Source organism: Bufo gargarizans, chromosome 3, assembly GCF_014858855.1.
Source record: "Bufo gargarizans isolate SCDJY-AF-19 chromosome 3, ASM1485885v1, whole genome shotgun sequence".
In the NCBI taxonomy this organism is placed as follows: Eukaryota; Metazoa; Chordata; class Amphibia; order Anura; family Bufonidae; genus Bufo; species Bufo gargarizans.
Window position 1 is genome coordinate 358,190,396 of NC_058082.1, and position 18,291 is coordinate 358,208,686.

The 18,291-nt window shown below is 46.6% G+C and overlaps 1 protein-coding gene across 2 annotated transcripts in view; it reads left to right on the plus strand.

The window, feature by feature from the left end:
* The window catches only part of L3MBTL3 (L3MBTL histone methyl-lysine binding protein 3), a 106,224-nt gene that overhangs the window by 56,780 nt on the left and 31,153 nt on the right, over positions 1 to 18,291 (plus strand). For both annotated transcript variants that reach the window (XM_044287867.1, XM_044287868.1), the window contains exons 13-15: positions 2,167 to 2,252; positions 2,585 to 2,695; positions 18,156 to 18,270. In XM_044287867.1, coding sequence (XP_044143802.1) covers positions 2,167 to 2,252; positions 2,585 to 2,695; positions 18,156 to 18,270 — 312 coding nt within the window. The remainder of the gene's footprint in view (positions 1 to 2,166; positions 2,253 to 2,584; positions 2,696 to 18,155; positions 18,271 to 18,291) is intronic.

Here is an 18,291-nt window from a genome sequence, read left to right on the forward strand (position 1 = left end):
GTTCTATAGCTACCGCGAATAGCAGAGGCGACAAAGGGCATCCCTGCCTCGTGCCTCTATTCAGTGGGAAGGAGCCAGAGTGATGGCCATTTATTAATAATGTATAATATCTCAATCCATCTAATGAATTTCGGACCAAAGCCAAAGCTCTTCAACACAGTAAGCAGAAATGTCCACTCAATCGAATCGAAGGCCTTGGCAGTGTCCAAGGAGGCCATAGCCCAGTGCTCACCCTCAGCCGCCCCTATCTGTGCAATCACTTGGGCCCTCCTGATGTTGTCAGAGGTGGACCTGCCCGGCATGAAGCCCGACTGATCACTGTGCACTACTGAAGTGACCACTCTATTGAGACGAGTTGCCAGAACGCTAGTGAAAATCTTATAATCTAGATTCAAAAGAGAAATAGAACGGTATGAGTCGCATTCCAACGGGTCTTTATCGGGCTTCAGAATAACCACAATTGTGGCGTCATGCATAGAATCCGACAAACATCCACGGGTATGAGCGGTCTTGTATAATTTGTGGAGTTGTGGGCCTAGTATGTCAGTGTATCTGGAGTATACTTCTATTGGGATGCCATCTGGGCCAGGGGCCTTCCCATAAGGGAGGTCCGTGATTGCTAGTTTAATCTCATCCAAAGTGATATCCTCCTCCAAGACACCTCTATCCAGATCACTCAGCCGAGGGGGAGGCACCTCAAGAAGGTATTCCTCAATCTCGCGCGCTGTGTAAGTCACAACGGAATCATGTAGATCTGTGTAAAAGCTCTCAAAGCATTCTAGGATACCATCTGCTGACTCTTTCACTAGCCCATCAGGGCCCCTAATTCTGATAACTGGGGGGGACATGTTGCTGCCACGCGCTAAGTGCGCAAGGAGCTTGCCAGCCTGATTGCCCTTCTCAAAAGCCTGCTGTTTGACAAAGAATGATTTGCTGTTACTTTTTTCTGACAGATGTATCATGTATAATCTGCCTCTGTTAAGCCATTCTAGTCTATTCGTCTCAGTTGGGGAGGATGTGAAAGCATTTTCTGCCTCCTTGCATCTAGTGTGTACATATTTAGTATTTTTACACACATAGAGCTCTCTGAAGAAAACTTGGTGCCTTCTTGTTACATTCAGGCACGATTGCCTGCATTTATTAATAATGGTGCATTACTAATGGGAGAAGGTAGTTGGAAAAACTGTAACTGAATTAGTTAACCCTTTCGCTGCTAGTATAATTTCCACACTCTTGAAAACCTGAATTGTAAATAAAAATGTTACCTTCATACCCTTTTTATATTTTTGAAAAATACACCTGACACATTGTGTAAATGCCCCCTACTACTCATGGCTGCCTTTATGCAAGAATCGGCACATATCCTCTGATTGGTTAGTGGGTTCACAACATGAAGAAAAGTTTCTGTATCCCTACCAGTGGTTAGTAAACAAGTGGAGAGATGTCAACTGGCTGTGAGGTTTCTTCTTGATGTTACATGCAGCTTCACCCTGGCACCCCTACAATCAGCTCTTTGAAAAGGCACCAGAGCCTTTTTCAAGGCAAGAGTACAGAGCTCCATGGCCTCTTCCTAGGCTAGTGACGTTATGTTCTTTGGTAACATGGCCTATGTGCAGCTCTGTCCTATTCAGATCAGCGGGGGTCCGACACCCGGCACCCCTGCCAATCAGTTGAATCAAGGGAAGGTACGCGCAGTGCGCACGTGCGGTTTCCCTTCTCTCCCTGCTTGTCATAGACATAGTAGCAAAGAGCAGGAAGCCTTCCCTTCATACAGCTGATCTGCGGGGGTGCCAGGTGTCGGACCCCTGCCAATCTGATATTGATGACCTATCCTGAGGATAGGTCATCAATATTAAAAGCCCAGAGAACCCCTCGAATACAACTGTTTCAGCACTTGCCTTACACTTGCCTTAGTCGTAGTACTGGACTTGCCAGACTTGGATGAAATGGTTTAAAGTATCAGAAGAATAATAAACTGCCTATAAGGTGGGGGGAAAAAGCAAAGTTACTCATTATAAGAAAAAATTCTAGAGGAGTTTCCTTTAGTTTTCCAGGATATAGTTGGATATTATCGGTGTGGAATCTGCACCAAAAATTCTAAAGTCTATGAACGAATTTACCCTGATGTGCTGAGTAAGTCATAAGATCTGTTTTTCCACTCTTTAGAATTTAAAGATCCTAAAATCTTCACCTGGGAAGCATATCTGGAGAAGACTGGCGCTCAGGCAGCCCCAGCAAGGGCATTCAAAGTGGTAAATATTTGCTGGAATATGTGTTCTATAAAATAAGAAAACCATTGCCTGTTGTTTTAGTCCAGCTATTATGGTATATCCTAGAGCTCTGGTCTGCTAGAATGGCACTGTAATAATTTTACTGGATCTTAGTGTGTTTTCTCTGCTATATATAAAAAAAAAGTAAAATGTCTGCCAATTTTCTGTATTCTGTCCTGTTAGTAAAGCCATTTGCTATTTTACCCTATGGGCTGTTTACCTTTTTATTTTGCTTCACATAATTCGTACACAGAAACAGTTCCACTGTTTTAAATCATTGAATGTTTTCTTTGTCTTTTCATTCTTGTTTTCAGCGCCCACCACATGGGTTCCAGCCACAGATGAAACTAGAGGCTGTTGACAAGAGGAATCCCATGTTAATTCGAGTTTGCACTGTTATTGAAAGAGAAGAAAATTGCATCAAGGTAACGCCAGATGTAAACTTAAAGCAGCTTATTCCCAGATTCTGACAGATCGATCTTGAACAACATGTCCACCTTGAATTGTCCCCTCTCCTCTCTTCCTCTTTTCCGTATTTGACCGTTAACAATCTGGCTTCTGACCCCACCACTCTATGAAACTACCCTTACCAAAGTCGCCTATGACCTGCTAACTGCCAAAGCCAAAAGCCATTACTTTGTTTTTCTTCTTCTTGACCTATCCTCTGCCTTTGACACAGTGGACCACTCCCTTCTAACTCAAGCTCTCGCATCTCTTGGCGTTACAGACTTTGTATCACATCATACCTTACAGACCGGACATTTTGTGTCTCCCATTTACATAGCACCTCTTTCACTCTTGGCCAGTGCCCCTCAAGGCTCTGTCCTAGGACCCCTTCTCTTCTCAAACTACACCTTCGGCCTGGGACAGCTCATAGAGTCCTATGGCTTTCAGATCACTTCTATGCTGACGACACGCAAATTTACTTCTGTTCCAGATATTACCACCCTACTATCCAGAATCCCATAATGCCTATCTTCTATAGCCTACTTCTCCTCCTCTCACTTTTTTAAATTTAACATGGATAAAACAGAATTTCTCGCCCATATTCATTGGGGGACACAGGAATGTGGTATAGCTATGTCCTCTAGGAGGCGTTGACACTAGTAAAAAGCTGTTAGCTCCTCCCCTGGCAGCTATACCCCCTCCAGCCTGGAGAGAGAGCTTCAGTTTTTTCTAGTGTCAATTCCTTTTTTCTTTTTTAGGTGGGAAACAGTGGTCGCCTAACCTCCCTGTTCTCCCGGGGGGAGCACGCCAGCGTTGGTCCGCCACGCTGCCTCCTCCCCCACAAGAAGACAAGGTGGACCAGGACAGCCTCGCTCCCCTGCATCCCTCCAGCAGAAGGGTCACCCATCCAAGTCCCTCTTCCAGCGTCCTGCCACTACGGTGCCAATCACTGAAGGGGGTGACCCTGCTGGAGAAGAAGGGTGAAGATGGCGACTGGACATATAAGTGATGCCTGCTCTGGTTTTTCTTCTCCTGGGGACGTGCCGTCCGAAGGAGAGGTTGATGATTCTGATTTGGACATTGATATGGAGCAGCCTTCCAAGTTGGCCTCCACTGTGGATAGCCTCATTGCTGCCATCCGCGACACCTGGGTGCAGGATGATTCCCCCCCCCCCCCCCCCCTCCACTGACCAACAGGGGGTATCCTTCTTCCGTCCAAAACAGGCCTCGAAGGTGTTTCCTCGCCATAATGATTTTTTGGCAGTGGTTTCCAAGGCTTGGGATCATCCAGACATGCGTTTTTCCACCACTAAAAAGCTGGATGTCCCCTCCTAAGGTCGACCCACCAGTGGCACGGCTTGCCAAAAATACAGCTATTCCAAAGTATTTACTAAGGAGCATTTAAGCTAGGAAAGGGGGGCAAAGGATGATAATCCAGCAGTCCAACTGCCCCTGGAACAATGCCAGAAGATGCCAGTAGCACATAGGTTAAGAAATGACAAGCTCAGAGTCTTGTCTACAAATGCTCGCAGTTTAGGGAATAAGATCAATGAACTTGAGTCCATAATGGCATCTGAGAATATAGATTTAGTGGCTGTTACTGAGACATGGTTCAATGGGAGTAATGACTGGGATATTTAGATTTTTGTATTCACAAATGGGAATTTGGTATCTGATATTACTGTAGGGGAAAGCTTGGGATCTAGTGATTTTAGATTTTTGTATTCACAAATGGGAATTTGGTATCTGATATTACTGTAGGGGAAAGCTTGGGATCTAGTGATCACCAGTCAGTGTGGTTTACTATAAGTACATTGACTAAGTCACACCACACAAAAACAAAAGTTTTAGATTTTAGAAAAACTGACTTTTCTAAAATTAGTTTAGTAGTATACGAGTTCCTATCAGATTGGAACAATTTCAATGGAGTCCAGGAGAAATGGGACTACTTAAAAGTGGCACTATTGAAGGCAACAGATAATTGCATTAGGCTTGTCAGTAAAAGCAAAAAAAAGGAAGAGACCACTGTGGTCTGATGATGAAATTTATAAGATTAGGCAGAGAGAGGCCAAACAAGTTATAAGATCTTCTAAAGCACAGGCAGAAGAGAAGTTAGCTCAGTCGGTGAAAAAAGGTGATAAGGCATTCTTCAGATACATAAATTAAAAACAAAAGAAGGAAGGTATATGGAAGTAGATAAAGAACTAGCTGACTGCCTCAATGAATACTTCTGTTCAGTTTTTACAAAGGAAAAGGACCTCAGTTAGGAAGGAAGACTAATGAATCTTTTGATGCATGAGGTTCTAAGTCGGCTGTCTAAAATTAATACAAATAAGTCACAGGGGCCTGATGGGATACACCCAAAGCTATTAAAAGAGTTGAGCGGTGAACTAGCAAAACCATTAACAGATTTATTTAACAAATCACTAGTAACAGGAGTCGTCCCAGAAGATTGAAAATCAGCAAATGTTGTGCCCATTCACAAGAAAGGTAGTAAGGAGAACTCGGCCTGTAAGCCTGACATCAATAGTGAGGAAATTAATGGGAACCATACTAAAGGAGAGGATTGTGGAACATCTAAAATCCCATGGATTAAAAGATGAAAAACACTATGGGTTTACTTCAGGGAGATCATGTCAAACTAATCTTATTGTTTTTTTGTTTTGTTTTTTGATTGGGTGACTAAAATAATAGATGGCGGAGGTGCAGTAGACATCGCTTATCTAGACTTTAGTAAGGTATGTGATACTGTCCTACATAGAAGGCTTATCAATAAATTGCAGTCTTTGTGCTTGGACTCCCATATTGTTAAATGGATTAGGCAGTGGCTGAGGGACAGACAACAGAGGGTTGTAGTCAATGAAGTCATGGTCTTGTTACCAGTGGGGTACCTCAGTGTCACGAGGGTGTCAAGAACCACGCCTGACTCCGTTATACCCGGGGTCAGGAAGTCGCAGCGGTTGGATGCACGCTCTATGTAAGATAGGGCTGTTTCCTTATGGTAGCTTCCTGGGTTTGCTTTGCAACCCTTTTTGGCTCACTCAGGGATCCGTAGCTCCTTCTCCTCAGCTGTTCCTTGTCCAGCACTCCCAACCTCCTTATATTCCCCTCTCACACTTCTCTTGTTGCCAGATATAGAGCTTCCTGCCTGGACTTCTATACTGACCCACTGGAGCTGCGTTCTCTGGTTGTTGGTCCAGAACGTTTCCCTCCGGATCCCTGTTGGACCTTTGTGGTCTGCTGTGGTCGCCCACCTGGGTTTACGTGTTTGTCTGTATTGTCTGTCCTCTCCCTGGTGTTTCCTTCTTAGTGTCAGTGGTGCGGACTAGCGATCCCACCGGCCCGTTCACTATCTAGGGCTCATTTTAGGGAAAGCCAGGGTTTAGGCACGTGATCGCCGCACGGGTGAGGAACCTGTCTAGGGACGTCAGGGCAGTCAGGTGCCAGCCGCAAGGTGAGTCAGGGGTCACCACCTTTCCCTCTCCCTTGGGCAGGGCTTTCCCTTTTCCCTCCCTGTGTGTGACGCCGGTCATTACACTCAGAGATCTGTTCTGGGACCCATATTGTTTAATATCTTTATCAGCGAAATTTAAAGAAGGCCTCAATGGTAAGGTGTGTCTTTTTGCTGATGACACAAAGATTTTGTAACAGGGTTGATGTTCCTGGAGGGATACACCAAATGGAAAAGGATTTAGGAAAACTAGAGGAATGGTCAAACATCTGGCAACTAAATTTTAATGTTGATAAGTGCAAGATAATGCACCTGGGGTGTAAAAAAAACAAAAACAAGAGCAGAATATAAAATCAGTGGTACAGTCCTAACCTCAGTATCTGAGGATTTAGGGGTCAGTATTTCAGAAGACTTAAAGGCAGGCAGACAATGTCATAGAGCAGCAGGAAATGCTAGCAGAATGCTTGGGTGTATAGGGAGAGGCATCACCGGTAGAAAGAGGGAGGTGCTCATGCTGCAGAGGTGCTCATGCAGCTCTACAGAGCACTAGTGAGACCTCATTTGGAGTATTGTGCTCAGTACTGGAGACCATATCTCCAGAAGGATATTGATACTTTGGAGAGAGTTCAGAGAAGAGCTACTAAACTAGCACATGGATTGCAGGATAAAACTTAGCAGGAAAGATTAAAGGACCTTAACATGTATAGCTTGGAAGAAAGACGAGACAGAGGGGAAATGATAGAAACTTTTAAATACATAAAGGGAACCAACAAGGTAAAAGAGGAGAGAATATTTAAAGGAAGAAAAACTGCTACAAGAGGACATAGTTTTAAATTAGAGGGGCAAAGGTTTAAAAGTAATATCAGGAAGTATTACTTTACTGAGAGAGTAGTGGATGCATGGAATAGCCTTCCTGCAGAAGTGGTAGCTGCAAATACAGTGAAGGAGTTCAAGCATGCATGGGATAGGCATAAGGCCATCCTTCATATAAGATAGGGCCAAGGGCTATTCATAGTATTCAGTATATTGGGCAGACTAGATGGGCCAAATGGTTCTTATCTGCCGACACTTTCTATGTTTCCTATAGCCGATGGATTCTCCCTCCAGTCTGCTGAAGATAGTCTGATCTAATTCTTGACAAAGTCCCTCTTTGCAGCTACAGGGTCAGCCCTTAGGCCCGTGTTCGCCTATGCGTGGATGGCAAAGGCGATCTCTGAGTGGGGCAGCCAGCTAGACCAGGACTTAGTATCCGAGGTCCCTGCTCAGGATCTTCGATCCTTGGCGCAGCTGTTCACCCAGGCGGGGACGTTCCTCTGCTCTTCGGCGCTTGCAGGCACCTTACGCCGCGAGCTTTGGCTAAAGGTGTGGGCAGCGGACGCGACTTCCAAGCGTTCTTTAGTCGGACTTTCCTTTGCCGGCACCCGTCTCTTCTGTTCTCGGCTGGACGAAATTATTTCTGAGGCCATGGGAGGCAAGAGCACCCATCTCCCACAGCCTAGAGCCAAGCGGGCCTCTCACGATAGGTCAGGTTCCTCACTTGGTAGGCCCTTTCGTCAATTCGCTAGTTCCCAGCCCACGATGAGCTCTTCCGCTGGGGGGGTAGGGGGGGGGGGGTACTTCCCAAGATCGACGCAAAAAAAGTGTCCTTTCGGCACAACCCTGGGGGGCCGCCTCCTCCTCTTCCAGGACGTCTTGCGGGCCCACGTCTCCCACGCTTGGGCACTCGAGATTGTATCCTCGGTATACGTGATAGAGTTCCTGTCTCTTCCCCCCCCCAGACAGGTTTTTTTAATCCCGTCTTCCACAGGACCCCGAGCAGGCGGCCGCCTTCTCTCAGGCCATTCAGTCCCTCCTAGACCGGTGAGTCATCTCTCCTGTTCCCCCAGCAGAGAGGTTCAAGGGGTTCTATTTGAACCTTTTGTGGTCCCCCCAAAAAGGAGAGCTCTGTGCGCCCAATCCTGGACCTCAAACTGCTGAACAAGTTCCTCTGTCTTCAGCGGTTTCGGATGGAATACCTTCGTTCCGTAATTGCTTCTCTGGAGCAGGGGGAATTCCTTTTGGCTGTAGCTATCCAGGATTCATACCTCCACGTCGTGATCGCACAGAGTCGCCAGTGCTTCCTGAGGTTTGCAGTAGGAGACTATCATTACCAGTTTGTCACGCTCCTCTTTGGGCTGGCAACTGCGCCTCGAGTCCTCACAAAAATTCTGGCCCCTCTTCTCGCCCTGCTCCATTCCAGAGGCATCTTCCTTATGCCTTATCTGGACGACATCCTCATCAAGGCTCCCTCTTTCACTCAGGCGTCGAGCACCGTACGGATCACGCTGGAAGCCCTTGCACGTTTCGGGTGGCTGGTCAATCTGCAGAAGTCATCTCTGATTCCCTCCAGACAACTGGTCTTTCTGGGTATGCTTCTGGACACGGAAGCGGCACAGGTTCGCCTTCCTCCAGACAAGCGACTGGCCTTGCACCGTTCGGTGAGGATTCATCTCGATTGCAGGCTTCCGTCCATTCACCTCTGCATGAGGACTTTAGAGAAGATGGTCGCCTGTTTCGAGGCAATTCCCTTTGCCCGGTTCCACTCTCGCACGTTCCAGAGAGCAATCCTGTCCTCCTGGGACAAATCGTCCGAGAGCCTGGACTATCCCATCAGCCTCTCTCCCCAGGTGAGGTCGTCCCTTTGTTGGTGGCTGTCGGTTCCAGTTCTGGGAAGGTCTTTTCTTCCGATATCCTGGACGGTTGTTACCACCGATGCCAGTCTGCTGGGTAGGGGAGGCGTGTTCCCTCCCAGGACAGTCCAAGGCACATGGTCTCGGTCGTAGTCCAAGCTTCCGATCAATGTCCTGGAGCTCAGGGCGATTTGTAGTGTCCCACTAGGTAGGGGTGGGCACTACACAAGGGTCAATTGGGTCACGTGTTACTCCTACTCCTAAGGGACGGTGGTATTATGTTTATCCATGCATTCTAATGTATTTTCTATGTGCTTTTACATGTGTTTCCCCTGTTACATGCATAGCAGGCCTATTGGGGTGTAGTTAGACATCCTAGACACTAGAGGGAGATAGGAAGCACCTAGTATAAATGTCCAGGCCCAGACAGGGAGGTGTGAGGTCATAGTCAGGAGTCTATGGAGACAGAAGTGAGAAGGCACCAGCCAGAGATAGGCTGAGGGCCTCCTCCTGACATGCAGCTAGACAGTCCTGGTTTCTAGTTGCCACCAGGAGGCTAGTGGAGAAATACAGCCTGCCTGGAAAACCCAAATCCAGCTAGCACAGATGAAGTAACCCCAGTAGTAGGAATGGACCTCCTGGGAGAAACCTGCAGCCACCTACAAACCCAGCAGAGCCAGTACAACCAGCTCAGATAAGTAAGCTGATGGGCAGAGGTACTACAGAATAAGAGCAAGGGTCAATACGGCAGGAAGATTAAGTACCAAGGATTAAAGCCAGCATTTAGGCATTCGGGCCTTGGGATACAGTCAGACAGAATAGCTGTGGAGATAGTGCAGCCTGGTCTGTGAAGCATTAACTGTTTACCCTCCAAGTATCTTGCAAGACTATTACCTGCCAGTATTGAGATAAGCCTGCACTGCATAATTATCAACTGTATGTACAAAGTTTGGACTGTTTCCAAGTAAAGCAACGTTTGGTTCACCATACCATCTGTGTACCTCAATTACTACTGCTATAAATCGGTGTGCCACCGTTACAGGCACTGGCGTCACGATCCTTAAAGGGACCTTGCCCCAGGCACTCAAAACACCTGCAACATCCAGGGCACCTCATCCACTGTCAGGCCTGGTCCCTACATGCAGAGTGTGCCCCAGAGGAACTTGTGTCAGCCTCTCCTTCACTGCCGCATGCCTGCCCAGGGTTCTATTTCAAACTGAGTAACCCTCGATTGCCCATAACCGTGACCTAACTTCGCAATACCCTGCAGGTCTGGCGTGTTGCAGATTCTTCTATCCCTCCGGCACGGGACCCACCTCCTGAAGGGTCGCCCCGTCAGAGTCCGGTAAGTCAACGCCACCGCGGTGGCGTACATCAACCACCGGGTGGGGGGGGGGGGGGGGACGACACAGCCTTGCGGTGATGCAGGAATCTGCCAAGATCTTGCGGTGGGCGGAGGCTCATGTAATGACAATTTGAGCAATCTACATCCTGGGCGTGGAGAACTGACTACGTTGGAGTTGCCCCGACATGGACTTGATGGCCTCAAGGCTCAATCAGAAACTTCCCACCTTCCTCTCCCGAGCAAGGGATCCGGACGCTTGTGGCGTGGACGCCCCTTTCCCCCCCCTTCCCCCTCCTACCCAGGGTTCTACGGAAAGTCAGGATGGAGGGCATTCCGACTATCCTCGTTGCGCGTGGTACGCCAACACCGTTCTCCTTTTAGGAGACATCCCTTGGTCACTACCTCTGAGACGACCTTCTTTCGCAGGGATTCATCAGCATTTAAGGTCTCTTTGCTTGACAGCGTGGCCGTTGAAACCGACATTCTAACGTGCAGATGGTTGTCGGCGGATGTCATCCGCACTATGATTAAGGCCAGGAAGCCTGCGTCGCCCAGGATCTATTACAGGACCTGGAGGTCCTTCCTGGGTTTCTGTGAAAGCCGAAATATTCCACCACTTAGTTTTTCTCTCCCCACGGTCCTGTCCTTTCTTCAATCAGGGTTGGACCTTGGTCTGGCCCTTCGTTCTTTGAAGGGTCAGGTCTCGGCGCTTTCTATCCTTTTCCAGCGCCCTCTGGCCCCCCTGGGGCCTGTAAGGACTTTTCTACAGGGAGTGGCACATACGGTTCCTCCGTACTGTCCTGCTTTACCACCTTGGGATCTGAATTTAGTCCTCTCAGCGCTCCAGGCTTTCCCCTTTTGAGCTCTTGTGGGAGATTTCTCTCAGACTCCTGTCCTGGAAGGTAGTTTTTCTTGTCGCTATCGCTTGCATCAGACGGGTGTCTGAGTTGACGGCGCTCTCTTGCAGAGAACCCTTCCTGGTTATTCATAAGAACAAGGTGGTTCTCTGGCCCGTCCCTTCTTTTCTTCCGAAGGTGGTCACCGACTTCCATATTAACGAGGAAATTTTCCTTTCCTCACTGTGTCCATCTCCTTCACACCCTAAGGAAAAGGAGTTGCACCATTTGGACGTTGTCAGAGCTCTGAAGAACTATTTAGCAGCCTCCAGTCCCTTCCGTCATACGGACTCCCTTTTTGTCATTCCGGAGGGTCCTTGCAAGGGATTGGCGGCCTCCAAGGTGGCAATCGCACGTTGACTTCGGGCTGCAATTGCGGAGGCTTACCACGCTAGGGTTGGGCGATATACCGGTATCACGATATACCGCGGTATTAAAAAAACGGCAATATGGCGATATCGCTGTTTCCTAAATACCGCAGTATATTTTGTGACGTCATCGCTTTAAAAACTGCGTTCCCCATCATTATCTACCAGTTTCTTCCAGCAGCGGCTCCTCCTGCTTGCTCCGAATGTGCTGTCTCCGCCCACCGACCGACGTCTCACGTCGGAATCAGGTGACGCCCCCCAGGCTGAGTTGAGCAGCGCAGTACAGCAGCGACTGCTGAGTCGGCTCAGTCTCAAGTGAACCGAAGGTCAGGAGGGACTTACAATGTATAGTTATTGCAGGGACTCAGATAATCGTCTGAGAGTTTATTAGTTAAAAGAATCGGGTCACCGAGTCCCTGCCAGACTTCCTGCTCTGCTACATGCACCCTGTACACACTCCCCACCCCCCGGACGGACTTGTCGGGAGACAGGGAGCCGCAGAGCAGGAAGCCTGGCAGGGACTCGGTGACACGTCTCTGACTCATTCGATTCTTTTAACTAATAGACTCTCAGACGATTCTGAGTCCCTGAACGACTCCCCCTGTGCTGTGAGTCAGTGCTGGACTGCTGGTTTCCTCTGATTGGTTGGAGGGCGGGGAGGGGCAGGGCGGGGCTAGCTTCCACTGTCGGCTCCTATTACACTGCCTGCTGCTGCCTCTATGCTAATCGCAGTGAGCCATCATGAGTCCCTCCAATACCTCCCCCATGACATGATGAACAAGGAGGAAATATGGTGGTGGCAGCTTGGCAGGCAGGTGGCAAGTCAGTCACACAGGTGTCCATAAGACATTGGAGGGGGGGGGGGGGGCTGCTGCCCCCCACAAGCCCCATACTGTATGTAATGTCTCTTTTTGTGGCTGCTGCCAGCTGCCTCCATACTGTAATGTCTCTTTGTGGCTGCGCTGCTGCCCCCATACTGTAATGTCTCCTTGTGGCTGCTGCTTTCATCATCATATCTCCTTGTGGCCACCCATACAGTATAATGTCTCCTGCTGGCTGCTGCCCCATAGTCCATTATAACGTCTCCTTTTGGCCCCCATACAGTATAACGTCACGTCCCCTTGTCCCTCCCCCCCCCCCCATACAGTATAACATCCCCTTGTGTCCCCCTCATACAGTGTAACGTCCCCCTGTGGCTGCCCCCATACAGTGTATCGCGATATATATCGTTATCGCGATAATTTTTTTTATATCGTTATCGTCTGAATATTTTTGATATCGTCCAACCGTATACCACGCCCAGGGCAAGTTTCCACCCTTAGGTGTCACGGCTCACTCCACCAGAGCGGTGGGCGCATCTTGAGCTCAGAGGAATCGCGCTTCGGCTGCACAGTTGTGTAAGGCTGCTACTTTGTCCTTCTTACACACATTCACAAAATTTTACCAGGTGCATACTTATGCATCTGCGGACGCTGCCTTGGGCCGCATGGTCTTGCAGGCGGCAGTTTCTTAGATGCCTGCAGGGACGCTTGCTTCCATGGGTCTTTTTTTTTTTTTTTTTTTTTTTTTCCTCCCTGTGGACTGCTTTTGGATGTCCCACGGTTCCTGTGTCCCCCAATGAATATGGGAAAGAAAATTAGATTTTTGTAAGACTTACCAGTAAAATCTCTTTATCGCTCTTCATTGGGGGGAGACAGCACCCACCCAGTATTGTTGTTCGACCACAGTTGTGGCAGTTGCTGGTTTGAACCCCGTTGGATCTTTTGGCATGGTTGGTGTTCCATGTTTTTTCTTTGGTTGGCTTGCTTCTCCTACTGCTTGTGCACAAACTAAAGCTCTCTCTAGGTTGGAGGGGGTATAGCTGCCAGGGGAGGAGCTAACAGCTTTATCTAGTGTCAACGCCTCCTAGAGGACATGGCTATACCACGGTTCCTGCGTCCGCCAATGAAGAGCGACAAAGATTTTACTGGTAAGTTTTACAAAAATCTCATTTTATCATCTTTCCCCCATCTCACTCAATTCCCCCCAACAGACCTGTCTATCACAATCAATGGCTACACACTCTTCCGGTCAACCAAGTTTGCTGTCTTGGAGTAACCTTCAATTTTGATCTTTCCTTTAAACTACACATACAACCCCTTTCCACCTCCTGCCGCCTCAAACTGAAAAATATCTCTCGGATCCACACATTCCTCAATCCAGAGTGTGCAAAAATGCTTGTACGTGCCCTTATCTCCTGCCTAGACTACTGTAACATCCTCCTCTGTGGCCTTCCATCTAGCACTCTCGCACACCTCCAATCTATCCTCAACTGTGCCACCCGACTATTCCACCTCTCCCTCTGTTACTCTCCTGTCTGTTCTCTCTGCCAAACCCTTTGCCGACTCCCCTTTGCCCAGAGAAACAAGTACAAAATACTTACTATGACATACAAGGCCATCCACAACCTGTCCCCTCCATTCATCTGTGACCTGATCTCCCAGTACCTTCCTACATGCAATCTCTGATCCTCACGAGACCTCAATCTCTACTCTACTCATCTCCTCTTCCCGCAATCTTCCTCCAAGATTTCTCTCATGCAACCCCCGTACTCTGGAACCTTCTACCGCAGCATATCGGACGCTCGCCTACCTTGGAAACCTTCAAAGCAAACCTGAAAACCTGCCTCTTTAGACAAGCCTTCAACCTACAGCAACCCTGCTGCCATTATACCGCCATGAACAGTTTTACCCTCTGTTTCCTTCTCCCAGCCCTCATAGGCAGGGTCCTCTCTTTCTATACCAATTTGTAACTAGTCTTGTTCATGCTTATTCTACCTTTTTATTGTATGTATCCCTCTTATCATATGTACAGTGACATGGAATGAATGGCACTTTAACCGTTAGAGGACTCTGAGATTTTCAATTTTTGCGTTTTTGTTTTTCACTCCCTACCGTCCCATAGTCCTAACTTTTTTATTTTTCAGTTCACATAGCCTTATAAGGGCTTATTCTTTTGCGGGACAAGTTGTACTTTCTTTTTTGAATCAGATAATTTTTATTATTATTTTTATTTTATTTTTTTATCACAAAAATACAAAGGAAGACAGTCTGCACAGCATACATGCAACAGTTGATGACAAAAATACCATAGCATTACACAGACTAGGTAGGTACTCCTATGAGAATCCCAAGTAACATAAACCATGGTACAAGAGGTACATAAAAGCACGTAATCCAGTTACAAAGAATACCTGATACAGAACCGGAATTCCTATCCAATAATTTATAAACGGGAAACCATCCCTCCCTACCCACCTAAAACCCAACTCCCCCTACCCCCCTCCCCTACCTGAGTGATGGAGCAGATCCGAACTCCAAAATTGGTCAACCTATTAGCATAACAAAGGCATATCCCTTGGTGTACGTAGTACCACACACCTTCATACAGCATACATCCAGAGCAAAATAGGATATAGGAGATAGAAAGCACGCAGAAACAAGACCTGTGCCACTACCTACCCCACCATTCGACTACGAGGAGAGGCTAAACCGGACACTGTACCCTGCATTTCTCCCAATTATCCCATATTTTGTTAAACTTCACAACACAGTTTCTTTTAACATACACACCTTTCTCCAAGCATAATATATCTGACATTCTATTGAGAAATTCTCCCCTAGTCGGAGATTGAGGTCTAAGCCAATATCTAGCTATTAGTTTCCTAGCCTGAAATAGCAGACGCTGTACTCCCAGACGGTGATGTCGATTTTTGATGTCCAATATCCCGACCACACATGCTCTTGGTCCAGGCGGGACCATAATATTATATGCATCTTTTATTAGGGCTAGAACCGCGGACCAAAAGTTCCGGAGCTCCGCACAATCCTAGAACATGTGTAACAAGGATGCAGGACCCCTGCCACATCTAGGACAATCCGCATCCTCCTGAACACCTATCCAGCATAAAAACTCTGGCGTCCTATACACCCTGTGTATTAAAAACAGCTGGGACATACTCTGCCCCTCACAAACTGACAATTGTGGAGTGAGAGCCAAAAGCAATTTCCACTGCTCCTCTGAGATCGGCCCGACCTCCCTTTCCCACTTATATTTGACTGCTAAACCCTCTTGTTTCAGTGCTTTCACATACAAGTTCCTGTAGGTAGATGATATCAGACCTCTCGAGGAGCTGTTTGTGAGAAGCTGCTGAAACAACGGGACCATAGTGCATTTCAACGACACAGATTTAGCCTGTGTCTGAAAGGCATGACGAAGTTGTAGAAATTGATAGAAGGCCGTGTGCGGGAGACCAAATTCAGTTCTCAACTGTTCAAAGGACTTTAAAACATCGGCACTCTGAAGTTGACATAAATATCTCACTCCTTTGCGCTCCCAGGGTGAGAAGCCACCTAACTGGAATAGTTCAGGAAGGTGCGGATTTCGCCAAATAGGGAAAAACTGCGAAAACCCCCTTACTGATAACAGCGTTTTTGCCAAACCTTGTGCATCATAAAAAGTGTGGGGTGCCCCGACATCTTACCTATAATTCCGCTATTCTACAATAAAGCCACCAATCTGGCTGAGGCAATGTCTCCAGGAGTCCTCCCCCATCCCCTCAACTGTTGCAGCGCCAAATCAAATCCCTAAACAATCTATCAATTTTTATGAATATTCTGCGAGGGATCCATACCGGGGAGTTATGCAGTATATACATGAGTTTGGGCATAAGAATGATTTTAAGAAGGTTGCTCCTCCCAATTTCAGATAGGACAATATTCTGGGATAAGAGTTATAGCAGATTCATCCAGCGGTAAGAGAGTGGACTTATCCCAGTTTATACGGGGACCAGACCTATCACCAAACTCCCATATAAGTGTCATGACTGGACCTAAAGACTGTTCCACATTGCCCAAATAGATTAACATGTCATCAGCGTAAAGGGATACCCTTTCCTCCCAAGTCCCACAGGGAAACCCCACAATCCTGTCAGATGAGCGCAACACGCAGGCAAGCGGCTCAATTGCAATAGCAAACAGAAGGGGAGATAATGGGCATCCCTGACTGGTTCCTCTACCCAATCTGAATGACTCTGATGTTCCCCCATTCGCCCGTATCCTAGCCGTGGGGCCATTGTATAACAATCGAACCCAGGAAATAAAGGTTTTCCCAAACCCCATGACTCGCAACACCTCCCACAGATAACACCATTCAACACTATCAAAGGCTTTAGCCGCGTCCAGTGAGAGGATGGCTCGCCCTCCGACAAAGTCAACTCTTCTCTGAGTATTAAGAAAAAGGCGTCTAAGATTTACCGAAGTAGATTTGTCCGGCATGAAACCCGCCTGATCACTATGAATAATAATGGAAATTACAGACTGTAGACGATTCGCTAACACTTTCGCCAGAATCTTAATATCAGAAGTTAACATTGAAATTGGTCTGTACGAGTCAGGGGATTAAGTTGTACTTTCTAGTGGCGCCATTTATGGTTGTATACCATGAGGTAGAATTGTGAGGGGGGGGGGGGGGAATGCAATTCTGACAGTTTTTTTGTTAGTTTTTTTAGATTTTTATTTTTATTTTTTACACTGTACACTATGCGGTAAAATGTACCTGTTATCTTCATTCTCTAGGTCAGTACGGTTACAATGATACCCCACTAGTATAATTTTTCTTGCATTTTTAATGCTGAATTTTTATTTTTTTAAACCTTTGAGAAAAAAAAAAACATCACCATATTCTGACCCTTATAACTTTTTTTGTGTGAGGGCTCATTTTTTGCGGGGCGATCTGTACTTTTCATTGATACTAATTTGAAGAGTGTGTGACTTTTTTTGATCACTTTTTCATTAAAAAAATTTTTATTGGGGAGTTGAAGTAACATAAAATGGCTAATTGTCTGTTGTTGTTTTTTTTTTTTTTTTTTTTTTTTTTTTTTTTTTTTTTTCCTGTTAAGCCATTTGCCGTATGGCATTAATATTGTATAGGCATTTTTGCACGTGGCAGTGCCCATGAAGTTGGTTTATTTTATTTATTTTTTTCGTTACGTATTTATATTTTAAGGAAAGGGGGTGATTTGAACTTTTTTTTAATTTTATTTTATTTTATTTTTTATATTTGTAAAAACTTTTTAAACCCTGGGTGACTATAACTGGCAATCATTAGATTGCCCGTTGTGTTCATTGATGGCTATATAGCCATCATTGAACACTTAATTTTCAATATAACAATACAGTCCCTCCACCTAGTGGCCTGTATTGGTATATTCCTCTAATAGACTCTGAAGCCTGCTTGAGGCTTTGGTCTATTAGAACAATGTAACAGGTTCCCTGATCTCAACTGGAGAACGCTGTTGCGGAAGACCGTGGCTTCCACTTCCGGACTGCTCTGATGCCATGGTCACAGCCTTATGGCTGATCGCATATATGTGCCGCGGGTGTCTGCTATTTAAAATAGCAGAAACCTGGCGGCTGTTGTGCCTGCTGCACATGCTAACGAGCGCCATGTTCAAAGACCAGACTTGTACAAGTACGGCGGAGGTCCTCAAGGGGTTAATAATAAATAATAATTTGTTCTTAATGATGTTAATTAATTTGTTCCTAATCTTACCCTCAAAAGGAAATGTTCCCAAAAGTTTACAACCAGAGACACAGATGTGTTTCATAATATAAGGGCTTTGATATTGATTACAATGTGGCACAAATTTACAAGCTTATCTTCGTTTTAGCTTCATTTTGATGGCTGGAGTTCACTTTACGATTATTGGGTGGATGCTGACAGTCCAGACATTCACCCAGTTGGTTGGTGTGCTAAGACTGGACACCCTCTACAGTTACCACCAGGTAAGAGGAGATGGTTTAACT